At 36.9% G+C, this 12661-nt stretch overlaps 1 protein-coding gene across 7 annotated transcripts in view; it reads right to left on the bottom strand.

Moving 5' to 3' along the window:
- Window positions 1–1540: 1540 nt before the first annotated feature.
- Window positions 1541–12661, bottom strand: part of PIKFYVE (phosphoinositide kinase, FYVE-type zinc finger containing) — an 80946-nt gene continuing 69825 nt past the window's right edge. For 6 of the 7 annotated variants that reach the window (XM_027565886.1, XM_027565925.1, XM_027565911.1 and 3 more), the window contains 8 exons: window positions 11830–11994; window positions 10399–10458; window positions 9573–9749; window positions 7975–8078; window positions 7489–7617; window positions 6135–6396; window positions 5635–5709; window positions 1541–4834 (listed from right to left, as the gene is read on the bottom strand). In XM_027565886.1, the coding sequence (XP_027421687.1) occupies window positions 4719–4834; window positions 5635–5709; window positions 6135–6396; window positions 7489–7617; window positions 7975–8078; window positions 9573–9749; window positions 10399–10458; window positions 11830–11994 (1088 nt within the window). In that variant the 3' untranslated portion in view covers window positions 1541–4718. The remainder of the gene's footprint in view (window positions 4835–5634; window positions 5710–6134; window positions 6397–7488; window positions 7618–7974; window positions 8079–9572; window positions 9750–10398; window positions 10459–11829; window positions 11995–12661) is intronic. The other variant, XM_027565923.1, reaches the window with a different exon arrangement.

The raw sequence follows: 12661 nt of genomic DNA, 5'->3' as shown, positions 1-12661 counted from the left end.
CCACTGCAACCTCATTTTGGTTCATTCTTGACAACAGTAATCTCCCTGAAAATATCTTCCTCCACCAAGGACATGAGGGAGGGCAGTTTTCATGGCACCATGCTAACCACCACATAAGTGCAAACAATGTCCTAAAGGTGAGAATTTATACAATTTAAAAAGTTTTCCACTCTGCCACACATAATGTGGCAAATTTGAAAAATGTTAAAAGTAATAATCAGCAAACCACCACCAAATTCACGGCCAAATTCAAGACAACTGACTCCAAAGAGAGTTAAAGGACATTGACTACAGTAAAATGATCTTTTCATAGATTTTATTTTCAATTTAACAAGTCAGGAAAAGATATAAACTTTAAAAAAATTTTAATTAAAAAAAAAAATTAAACTTTCAAAAGGTGAAGACATCAGAAAAAATTCCTAGATCAGCAACCTGTGATTTCCTCATGTATTTTACTCATGTCTATCAGTTTCAAAAACACTTTACTTAGATCTCTGCCTCACCTTTCTTCTCTTTTGCTTTGGCCTAAGACATTGGAGTGCATGCTCTAGAACAAAAATTTGGGGGGGGAGGAGGCATAAATTGTTAACAAGAATGAAATCATACCAAGTATCTTTACCAACCACAATGGAATGAAATGACAAATTAGTAACGGTAGGAAAACTGGAAATGTCACAAAAATGTAAAAATTAAACAACGAAATATTGAACAACTGAAAGATCAAAGAAGAAATCACAAGAGATTTAAAAAAAAAAAACCTCGAGATAAGTGAAATGTAAACACGACGTATCAAATTTACAGGAGGCGGTGAAAGAAGAATTAAGAGGGAAGTTCAAAGATATAAATATGCACATTAAAAAAGATCTCAAATCAATAACCTAACTTTATACCTTAAGGAATCCGAAAAAGGAGAATAAACAAAATGCAAAGTGAGCAGATGGAATGAAATAATAAAGATTAGAGCAGAGATAAAAGAGAGAATGGAAAAACAATGGGGAAAAAAATCCAATGAAATAAACGGTTTTCTGCCACAGCTGGGGGTTTGGGGAAGCAGGCCAGGCCGCCCGGGCATCCCTGGGGGCAGGAGGCACCTACTCTGTCCAGGGGCCCTCACTGTTGTCAGGTGAGTCCCGGCCGTGGTGGGTGGGAGCTGCCGTGCTTACAGCTGCAGGATGCAGTTTATGGTATCCTCTTCAGGGACCCTGTGAAGAGTGGGAGCAACTAATAATAAAGCCTGCCCTGGAGGTGGACTCAGCCGTTCCCCGCTGGGCAACGGGGCACCCTAAGGAAACACAGAAGAACTGAGGAAAAGGAGATGAACAGAAAAGGCCAGGCCCCTACTGGGTGAAGTGAACCTAAGGATTTAGCACCCCCCTTTCTTAGATCTATAGAGAAGGGTTATTTATTAGAGAAAGGCTTCGATTCTCCCAATAGAAGAAGGACAGAATGAACAGAGGGCAACACAGCTGGGCCCAGGCTAGGCTTAGGCGCCAACTCCCATCTCCTTTTGTTAATTTCCTCAAGCAGATTCAAAACAAAGTGAAGTTGATTCTCAGTTTATTGTAAGTCTTCTTTTTACAGTGTTAAGTTTCCAAAAGGTCAAGGCAGTTTTATCTCTTAAATAACATGTCAATGATATAAAACAGCCGGAATCAAAGTAGAGAAATATATACAATATAATACACTAAGTATTTTCAATATTGTTAATTGGATTTTTCATATTAAATTAAAAGAGGCTATTCTGATTTACAATGTCATTTCTCTCGTTAAAATTAAACCTGTCAAAGACATAATGTACATTTTTCTTTTACAAAACCAGCACAGCAGCATTAATAAAACTGCGCATGATTGTAATTTTTATTTTTCTATAATACAACTGCACCCGTGTTACAAAAACAAACAAAAAAGGCATTGCACTAGATGGTTTGAATACTGCTTAAATCAGTATGTTAACACTTGAGGAATAATGAATGGCCTAGTCTGTTTTATCACCAGGCTCATTCACAAGGGTTTGTACTCTGCTAGCTAAAGCAAACTTTCTGTAGGTAGATAACTTTCCTCAGCAGTTTTATATAAGTCCACCATTAATGGGTAAAAAGCCAAGGAACAGCTAATGCCACAAAAACCAATACAACCCTACTATTTACAATACCAAATAAAAGCCAAAGCTAGAAAACCACTCATTTGCTGAATCAAGGGAACAATTATAAGTAGGACATTCTGTATCTATAAATTTGAGTATCTATAAATTTAAAACATTCAACAGACTACAAAAGGGCTTGCAACAGTTTATTCCCCTTATTTTTCTCAGGCTTGGGTAAAAAAGGAAAAGGAAATCTTTATATTTTTAGTTCTGATGGCATTAAAACAGTTTATATCTGTAGATAAGATTTTTATACAATGCAACATGTTTACATAGCTTTCTTGTGCTACTATCAACTATTCTCAGAATGTGTTTTTTATGCTACAGAGGAAAGTATTAACATTCCTTCCTCATTCTTAATTTTTCAGCATCAAGGTTCTCCAGGCCTTGGTGGGGAATTCAACAGAGGTAAACAGTTACTCGGTGCCTAACACTGAGTATACAGTATTTGAAAAGGCTTATATATCTGGTAGTGGCCTAAATAAGAGCAGCAGGAGGCCAGGTATACAGTTCTACCACTCATGACAAATTAAGTTTTATATTTTCCCTTCATTAAGACAGTTTTAAATGGACAGATCACACTTGCAAGGAAACAAGTATTACTTCAGATTACATTACATTGGAATTTTTTAGCCACAAAAATACCTAAGCAACAGCAGTACTTAAAAAAATAATAATAATAATTGGTTCTTCAAGTCATGGGCAAGGAAACCAAAATCAAGAAGACACATTATTGTCAAGACCTATTTCAATGGAGCATTCAAGCTGTACATAAGGTATTGAGACCAAAACAGATAAACAATCTGATTGCATCTGGAGGAAGACACCTGCTCCTGGAAGTGTTCCTGACTACAGGTGTGAGCAATGGATAGGGTAAACAACCCTAAGTATCCTGACACAAAAAAATAAACAGAGACGCCAAGACATGTTTACACTCAAAATGAGATGCAGTATCCATTGTTCCTGGACATGAGAGGAGTGGATATCTCCACATCTTCCAGTTCTGGACTGGTCTTTGACAACAAAACCAACATCAGGGCTTTGTATTGTTCAAAAGGCACACCATATGTTTAAAAAAAAAAATGCTTGTCATCAGACCAGTTAGAACCCTTGGTCAGCTTGTTTCTAGTGCAAACCATGTCTCTAATAAGCACCAAACACCAAACACCAAACTAATGCTTTCATTTTCTCAAGTAAACTTTCCAAAATGTTCCTATTTCATAAACTTAAGTCTCTGTAACTGGAATGTATCCAGACTTTTTCTTATTATGTGGAAGCTGCAAAAGAAACATGCTACTATGGGAAGCCTGAAAGGGTGGAAACCTTAAAATGTTATAAATCCCCAAATTAGCCTTATTATGGAAAGAAGCCACAAGAAAGTATCTGGGGTTGTGTTGTTAGCCATAGTTTAGTAGTTCTGATCACTTTTTAGACAAACAGAAACTATTAAACAAGGAGTTTCTTACTAAGAATACCTTATTTCGTAATATTTCTCAACAGTCAGAACTGGCCTAGAAATTCGTACAGAAAGTTAGAGAACAAGGACGTCCATATGGGAAACATCGTAATTTTATAGATGCTACACAAATCACTAGTTATACCTATAGTATACACTACAGGTCCTTTACCTCTACAAAGAACAGGCCAGTGCTTCCCTCGCCCAATTTCTTGGATCAGGCCTAATTTTTCTTTTTAGATTAAAAATAATCTTCCATTAATAATTATCCCTTTGGGGATTTAGTCATTTTAGACTCATTTAGTAATATCTCCCTGAAGTAGGAGAAAAACCTAAACTATGAGCACGTGCAGACAAGTGCAGTTCTGCATATTACTTGCACAAAAGTTGTAAACAGGCTTAAAAAAACAGCTCCAGAAAAAGGCCTGAAGTTAATGGCTGTGGCCTCCTGTCACCCAGACAAGAAGTGATAGAACTTGAAAAATATCAAACATACTTGAAAACAGGGCAAGATACAGAACACGACAGGATTCCCAATTTAAGTCAAATTCCTCAGCAGAACAAGAACAGCTTGCATCCATCTCTTTAACTGGCCACTGATAGAATAATTCAGAATTGTTTTAGAGTTTCAGAAATTCTGATAATAGGCAAACATTAAATTGTTACATAAGAAACACAAGAAAAATTCACCAGTTCTACCAATCCTTTCCAGAAAAAGAATGTATCCAATGTGAGGCCAGGAGAGTCACAATCTATGACACACTGTTTGCTTAAGGGGACTGTCAGCAAACATGACAACCCATTGTTCAACCAATCTCATCTCCAACCATACATTTGTTCTCAGACCTTTGAAATGAATCTAGATTTCAGCTTATGTGAACAAAATACTTGTGCAATTTCCCAGCCCACGGTTAGCTAACTTGTAGGTATCAAAAACCAAAGTGCAAATCCATGGAGTTTCAACCCTTCAGCTACAGATGGTCTACCCAACTTCAGAACTGAAAGGCCTTTGCACACTGTGGTGAATGTGACAAAGAAATAAAACATGTAGCTGACTTGTGGTCCTTTGGTTCCAGGCCCCCTTTTCTTCCTGGTCCGTTTCAGAGTATGTGCTTCATTTCAGCAGTTCAGACCCAAGCCTGTCCAGTGGTCTGGCACCATCAGGAAATACTTGTCCATGGCTTCACAGAATCTAGTCCTGTACAACTCTGGAGAGACCACAGTCGGCATTTTACCTAGGATTACAAAAGGGTAAAGGGAAAATAAGGAAGCTGTTACATAACTGACCAGACCACTGACTTCGACAGCTATGTTCTTTTATGTAAACGAACATAAAATGCCATGTCATGTAAGCACACACACTATGATGGGCTCAGAAAAAAGGGAGGGTGCTCACTGTACGACATGACAAGGGACAGGTCCTTCCTGGTAGGACCTTTTTATTTTAAAAGACGCTCTTGCCTAGAAATGAGAGATGTCTGAAAGCACACCTGGTGCTCTCAGTGCTCAAAGAACTTAAAGGACTTCAAGCGTTAATCAGGACAACCTCCTGTTCAGGAACTCTGGCCTTTCTTTCCTTTAACTTTTCATTTTGAGAACCTCTGGTTTCTTACCAGAGTTTCCCAGATGATGCAGTGGTAAAGAGTCCACCTGCCAAAGCAGGAGGCACAAGAGAGGCGCATTCGATCCCTGGGTCAGGAATATCCCCTGGAGTAGAAAATGACAACTCCAGTATTCTTGCCTGGAGAATTCCATGGACAGAGGAGCCTGGTGGGCTACAGTCCAGGGGGTCTCAAAGAGTTGGACACGACTCAGCATGCAGCAGGCACCGCATCTTAACACGTATTTAAGATCCCATATTTCCCCATTTAAACAATTCCTTTTATTATTTGATCATTTTGGAAATGATGATAAAGTCAAAGATAACCAGTTATGTTTTATAATTTTTTCTGAAGTATCCATTTGTTATATGTTAACTGATGAGGAAGATAATGAGAACAGTTTAAAGAGTAAACTGAACAAAAATTCTGCTCACCTTGTCCTCCTAAAATTCCCGTTGATTTCACAACCATCTCAAGCTTTTTGTCCCAGGTAAATGTTCGGATATAATCTGTTGCAGGGGGTGAGATGAGCAGTAAAAGCTCTCTTAATAAATATAAGCAGATAACAATCACAATTACCACTGCTATTACTTCTACATTAGTTAACATTGAGTGCTGGCAATATTGTAGGTGCAGACAATATGCCAAGGGCTGTCCTAAGGGTTTTTTACCATATTAATTCTTCCAAACCTCATAACAACCTCACAGGGCTTTATCTTAAGTAAATTCCTGAATACATATATTTTTGATAATGAAAATGGAAATGAGAAATATGAATAAAAGTACTAGAACAGAAAAACAATTTATTTTTAAAATTTCAAATGAGTTTGTGAAAACATTCAATAAGCTATTACTACAACAGGTTCAGTATAGTCTTCAAAGATTACTCTGGCTTCAATCATGAACTGCACGTAAGACATGCTCATCGACCTACCTATAATTCCAACTACTAGCTCATTGCTGGTATCGTCTCGCCCAACTAGCAAAGAATAGTCTATAATGAGGTGGCTAGAAAGGAAGTGGGAGTCGCTCCGGATCGAGGCTCTCAGCACAGCTTTGGAATGAGAACGGATATAGAGAGGGTTGTCTCGAACCATCTTTAAGAGATTTTCATCCAGAAGAACAACATCACAGCTCTCTTTCCCGGTATCGGTTTTTACATTTCGATTCCTAAGTGAACCCTTCAAGTCAAAAACCTAGCAGAAAGAGAATTCTCTGTCATCTATGTGAATTGCTACAAATGGTTAATTAATATAATTAAATTTAAAAGGCAGAAAGCTTCCTGTACCCACTATCCTTATAAACACTTTAATATTTAACTTTAAAATTTATAACTTATGTAAGTCATTGAATGCATACATTGTAATTATATAATACAAAAAGCAAATGGTGATATAATTGTATCATATGAAACTAATAACTAGGTACCCAAATATTCAAATATGTCAGAAATATACTGACCCATTTAATCAACTATAAGAAACATTAACAAGTAACTCCAAAAGTATATTGCTGAACCATAAAGCAGTTTGAAAAACAGATGTAAACAGTCTTAGGAAATTTCAAGTTTTGATATCAAAACTGTGCAGGACAATGCAGAAGCAACAGCATATTTCTAGGAATTTCTAGACAGTAGGAAAAGCAATGCTAGTCAGGGGACTTGGGAACTAGACCAGTGGAACCGGAGGTGTATTCTACAGACCAGCTAATCAGTTGTTCCTGACTCAAGATCAAAGAGAAGCTGGTGCCAGAATGTAAACTGATTACACATCATTAAACCTACAGTTTAGTTCAGCAGCAGCTTTTGCTATAGCAAGACTTTCTCAATGAAGAAAGCAGTACATTAACTTACATTCTAAAAAAAAAATTTACATTCTCGTTCAAGCTCCTAGCTCCACAGACTGGAAACAGTTCAAAGACCAGTACATTGAAGAGCACTGTTCTAGAATCTAGACCAACTTGAATTCTAGGAAGAGCTGTGAGACCTTGATAAAGTCCTCAATTCCTCTGAGCCTCAGTTTCTTCATCTTTAAAATGGCCAGATCCATTGGATCTGCCTTCTTACTCTATAATTCTGTGTTTCTAGGATATTGTTTATGTTAAATTTTAGGACCAGTCCACAATATTCCTCTTTATTCTTTCAGTAACTCAAAAGTTAAAGCTGACCTAGTAACCAAAGTTTAATATTTACTATCAAATACCATGTTATTCTCTAATCAATATGTTCAGGAACCAGAAATACGAAGGGATCCAGCAGCTAAATAGTTTGCGTGGTTCATTATCCTTACCTGTGCCATCTTTCTCCCGTAGAAAAGATTTTCCATGACAAGGAGATCTAGCTTCTTCTCAGTGTTGTTCTGAGAATTCTTATAACCAATTCTGTAAACTCCAAGAATCTTGGCCAATGCAGTAGGCCTCTAATTCAGCAAAGATAAAAGTAACCTCTTATCAAAAAGGATTACTTATGAATATTATGCTTAGTGAAGTCAGTGAAAAATAGATATTGTATGATATCACATATGTGAAATATGTGAAATCTAAAAAATATAGATACAAATGAATGTACATGCAAAATAGAAACAGACTTAAGAAATATAAAACTAGCTTGTGGCTGCCAATGCAGAGAAGGAATAGGGGAGGGACAAATTTTTTCTATGAGAGTAACAAACTACTCTGTAACAAACAGAAAAGCATAGAGAAAACTGCCCTTAGGATTTTCAGGAGGTTAAATGGACCAGTAAACTCTAGTTACAGATCAGGGTTTAGGTTTCTACCTTTTGCTGAACGGCATTTGTAATGTAATTGAAGTAGTGTGGTGCGAAGTCAAGGAAAGACTGGACTTCCAGACGAGGCATTTGCTTCAAAATGAATCTGTCATCTAAAAGGCAAAAATTTCACGTTTATTCAGTTGCAATATTTACTGAGGTAATCTAAAATAAATCATTCTAAGAATCCTAAATGACTTGCTCACTTCATGTTTTGAAGGGATACTTTTAATATGATAACACTGAGAAGATTTTGATCAGAATATAGTTCTCAAGTTGAAGGTTTGGAAGGGCTTCTGAGAATTTATATAGTCAAGAAAACTCTACATTTGACAGTTGCACACCTGAAGTCATAGCTAGATGATCTACTTTTTAAAACTACCAAGTAAAATGTTACAAACTCCTTTGTTAGCAACCCAGGAACTACCAGTTATAAAAGTGCCTATCAAGCACATCTTTCCTGATGCATTTTCTCAAGTAACTGCACTTTCAGTGAGTACGGAGAACTCAAATAGTAGTATAAATGGTCACAATCTGCTGTCAACTTCTGCAGGTTAAGAACTTGGCCTTCCAGTTTTCAAGTCAAATGTTTCTTTTCTTTTTTTTTTTTTATTTTTAAACTTTACATAATTGTATTAGTTTTGCCAAATATCAAAATGAATCCGCCACAGGTATACATGTGTTCCCCATCCTGAACCCTCCTCCCTCCTCCCTCCCCATACCATCCCTCTGGGTCGTCCCAGTGCACTAGCCCCAAGCATCCAGTATCGTGCATCGAACCTGGACTGGCATCTCGTTTCATACATGATATTTTACAGTTTCAATGCCATTCTCCCAAATCTCCCCATCCTCTCCCTCTCCCACAGAGTCCATAAGACTGTTCTATACATCAGTGTCTCTTTTGCTGTCTCGTACACAGGGTTATTGTTACCATCTTTCTAAATTCCATATATATGCATTAGTATACTGTATTTATGTTTTTCCTTCTGGCTTACTTCACTCTATATAATAGGCTCCAGTTTCATCCACCTCATTAGAACTGATTCAAATGTATTCTTTTTAATGGCTGAATAATACTCCATTGTGTATATGTACCACAGCTTTCTTATCCATTCATCTGCTGATGGATATCTAGGTTGTTTCAATTTTTATCTTTTTCCCATCAGCTCTGAGGTACCTTGTGAGTTTTCTAGAAGTTCTCTGTTACTATTTACATGTGGAAAACTCAGGACTAGAAAGAATTTAGTAGGGATTTGATCAATACCTGTCTTTCATTATACACTGTACACCATGTATTTTTTCAATGTTCTTCTTTCATCCTCTCAAGCATGAAAAGAAAAACATGTTTGCTAAATGACACATCACATTACCTCAGTTCAAGGGATTCATAAATTATCCGAGTGAAAAAAGATGGATGCCGCTTAATTAGCAAATGATCAAAAAGGCCTTGGAGAAGGAAATGGCAACCCACTCCAGTATTCTTGCCTGGAGAAATTCTTGCCTCCAGTATTCTTGCATGGACAGAGGAGCCTGGCAGGCTAAGTCCATGGGGTCGCAAACAGTTGGACACAACTGAGCAACTAAACAACAACAGCAAAAAGGCCTACCTTCAGTAGCGTAAAAGGCAGCTCCTGATTTGCCTCCTCGGGCCTGCCACGGAGAAGAGTGAGAAAGGGAACGAATGAAATCTTCTTCGCTGCTGCCCAGAATCACTTCTCGCATCTTATGAAACTCTCCCGCATAGTAGAGCCGACAGTAAAACTTGGCGTTGGCATCCGAAAATTCTATAAACAGAAATGTTTTTAGAAAAAAGCTCTTCTGAATCAGAAATATCTTTTCCTTCTTGCCCACTCCCCACCCCCACACTAAATGCAAGCATTTAATTTTCTCCATGATAGTATTTTTCATGTTAAGTCTACTACATCCCTGTTTATCACTATTCTGTTGTCTTCAGGAAGGATTAAAAGAGTACCTTAGGACCACCCTTACATATTTCTAGAAAAACAACCAAACATAAAACAAGACTCGGTTCTAATTTTATGCTGGTTACTGCATTTTCATCGTTGTATGATTACATCTTAAATTTCACTGTGTTACTATCCTGGGTAACAAAACATGTACACACAACTCCAAATGTCTTGGTAAGGTACTATGGCTCTAAATTATACAAGAACAAATGATTTAAACCTTAGACATCTAATTAAATTAAAATTTATAAATTAAATTAAATTTACAAATAGATTTCCTTTTAAATTAAATAATGTAAAGTTTATAAACTAAATCTAGATGAAACAAATGCTCATCAGCACAAAGACTTAGTATTCATTTCAAGAGATAGGATATTTATCTAGTGTGAAGCTAGGAGCTTCAAATAATGGAGTTTGTTCAATTATAGTCCTGGGTGCCCAAACCAGAGATTTATCTCATACTTACGAAGCTCCACATGAGGATTTGTAAGTTGTTTCTTCTGTGTATCTCCTCCATCTACTTCATCTAAAAGATTTAACATCATTAGCAGAGCCAAAGTTTTAGGCAGTTATCAGTTCATTTTGTGTATTCTTTTTCCCTGATATAAACTAAAAACTAAGTCAGTTAGTATTATCCTAGTCAAGCCACGCTCAAACAAGCATCATGCATACAATTAACTGTAAATTATTACAATAAAAATGTATGTACATTTTGAAAGATCAATTTTAGATTAAAAATCAGAGAATTCAGATTGAAGAATAATTTTTCTTATAGTTAAATAATCCCTATGATAGCAATAAACTTACTCAATTCTAACATCAAGACTTTCTGTGGCTATTTTACCAAAGTTTATGAGCAGTTTTCCCTGTGTATAGAGTAATGCTTTCCCAATATTCTGAGATGCTTTATCATATACTAAGATATATGTACACTATAGAAAATATACTAATATCTACTTCAGAGCTGTTTTGTTTTTCTTATTTGACTAATGTGTCTGGCAAACTTATTGCCAGACAATTATTGTGGAGTTGTAATATATTTTAACTCTAATTACTATAGAGTTGTAATACATTTTAACATCTAGAAGAACAAGTCATCCTCTAAGTTTCCCATTTCAAAATTATTTTTTTCAAAGCATCAATGCCTTCTAAGGATCACAGCCTATAGAATACTAAACACAGATCTTAATTATTAATGAAAACGTATCATGCAATTTCTATTTCTTAAACTACTAATTCATGCTGTAACCCAGGGGTTGCCAAACTACTCCTCTAAAGGGCCAGATAGTAAGTATTTTACTCAGTTGCCACTACTCAACTTGCCAATATAATGGGAAAGCAGCAGACAGTAAGTAAATGAAAGAGAGGGTGTGTGTGTTCCACCACAACTTTATTTACAAAGACAGGTCAGCTTAGTTATCTGACTCCTGGTCTAACCCTGTATTCAAACACCATCAGGTAGATGTATTTTTTTAAATACCTAAATGAAGGTGGGTATCAGCAGCTTCTACCTTACAGAGACTGGAGAAGAAAGGGGATGTCTGAGAGGGCAATGGGATGACCTCATTTGAACATACACTGTGAGCTACACAGTGAGACAGATGCCTAATGTCACTTAGTCCTCAGTAAACCTTGGAAGACACTGCTTTTCCATTATCGGTACAGCAAGTAAGGATTTCTGATTCCTCTACTCGGTAAGTGAGAACAGTGATACCTGAAACCAGCTGGATTCTCCCAGCACCAGGCTTTTCCCACCCTACCCCACCACGGTGTGAGAAGAGCGGGAAGGCCCTGATTTCTGCAGTAGAAGTATCTATTTAAAGCTGTAAGGAACATAACCAACTGAAGTAAGTAAACTGAAGCCTAAAACAAGCACATTTGGTCTCCTTCAACACACCTTGAGGCTCAATGCCTTGATTCTCCGTCCCCTCCTTGCCCGTCTGCCCCACTTGGTAGTAAGCACTATCTGCTCCACGTAAGGTCTCTCTCTTCTGGGAAGAGAGGTCAGGGCTTTTCCCTGCTGTCCCTCGGAAGAAGGACAACATTCCAGAAGCCTTTTTGGCTAAAAATAAGAGGTAACATATTAAGTACAGGTCACTGCACGTAGAAAACTAAAAATTTAAAATTAATTCCTGTGTAAGCAGTAACCATTATATCAAAGTAATAAATAAGAGTAACACTGATGGATTCATTTGCACAGATTATTTTTCCATATGGTTTACGGAGGCTTTAGGGGGCAACCAAGCACTCTTATTATCAAGAACAGAAGAAAAGCAATGTTCAGATAGCTACATACCAAAATGTGAGAAATTATTAAATATAGAGAAAGACTTTAAAAATTTTCTTTCCAAGGCTGTCATAGTATCTTAAGCAACAAGTTTAAGATAGGGCTACATTCTTATAGTATTACAGTACAGCTCATTAAACTAACACAGAACAGTATTCCAAGCTACGAGGATTCAAAGTTAAAAGTAACATATTTATATCATCTGTGTTCCTATATTTTAACACAGCAAAATATATAATTTGAGTTTTAGCATTTTTCAAAAATAAGTAGTATAGGATGACCAAAGATACCACTAAAGCTTGCTCTATACTTTTATTCTTCCTTTTGAGCTTCATCATATCATTAATACATATGATCCTAATTTGGGGGTAGCCTTTCCCTCCTCCAAGGGATCTTCCCAAGCCAGGGATCTAACTGAGGTCTCCCGCATTGCAGGCGGATT

The sequence above is a fragment of the Bos indicus x Bos taurus genome, chromosome 2 (assembly GCF_003369695.1).
Source record: "Bos indicus x Bos taurus breed Angus x Brahman F1 hybrid chromosome 2, Bos_hybrid_MaternalHap_v2.0, whole genome shotgun sequence".
Lineage (NCBI taxonomy): Eukaryota > Metazoa > Chordata > Mammalia > Artiodactyla > Bovidae > Bos > Bos indicus x Bos taurus.
Note: the sequence above shows the minus strand (reverse complement) of the source record. Positions and strands in the feature narration are given on the sequence as shown.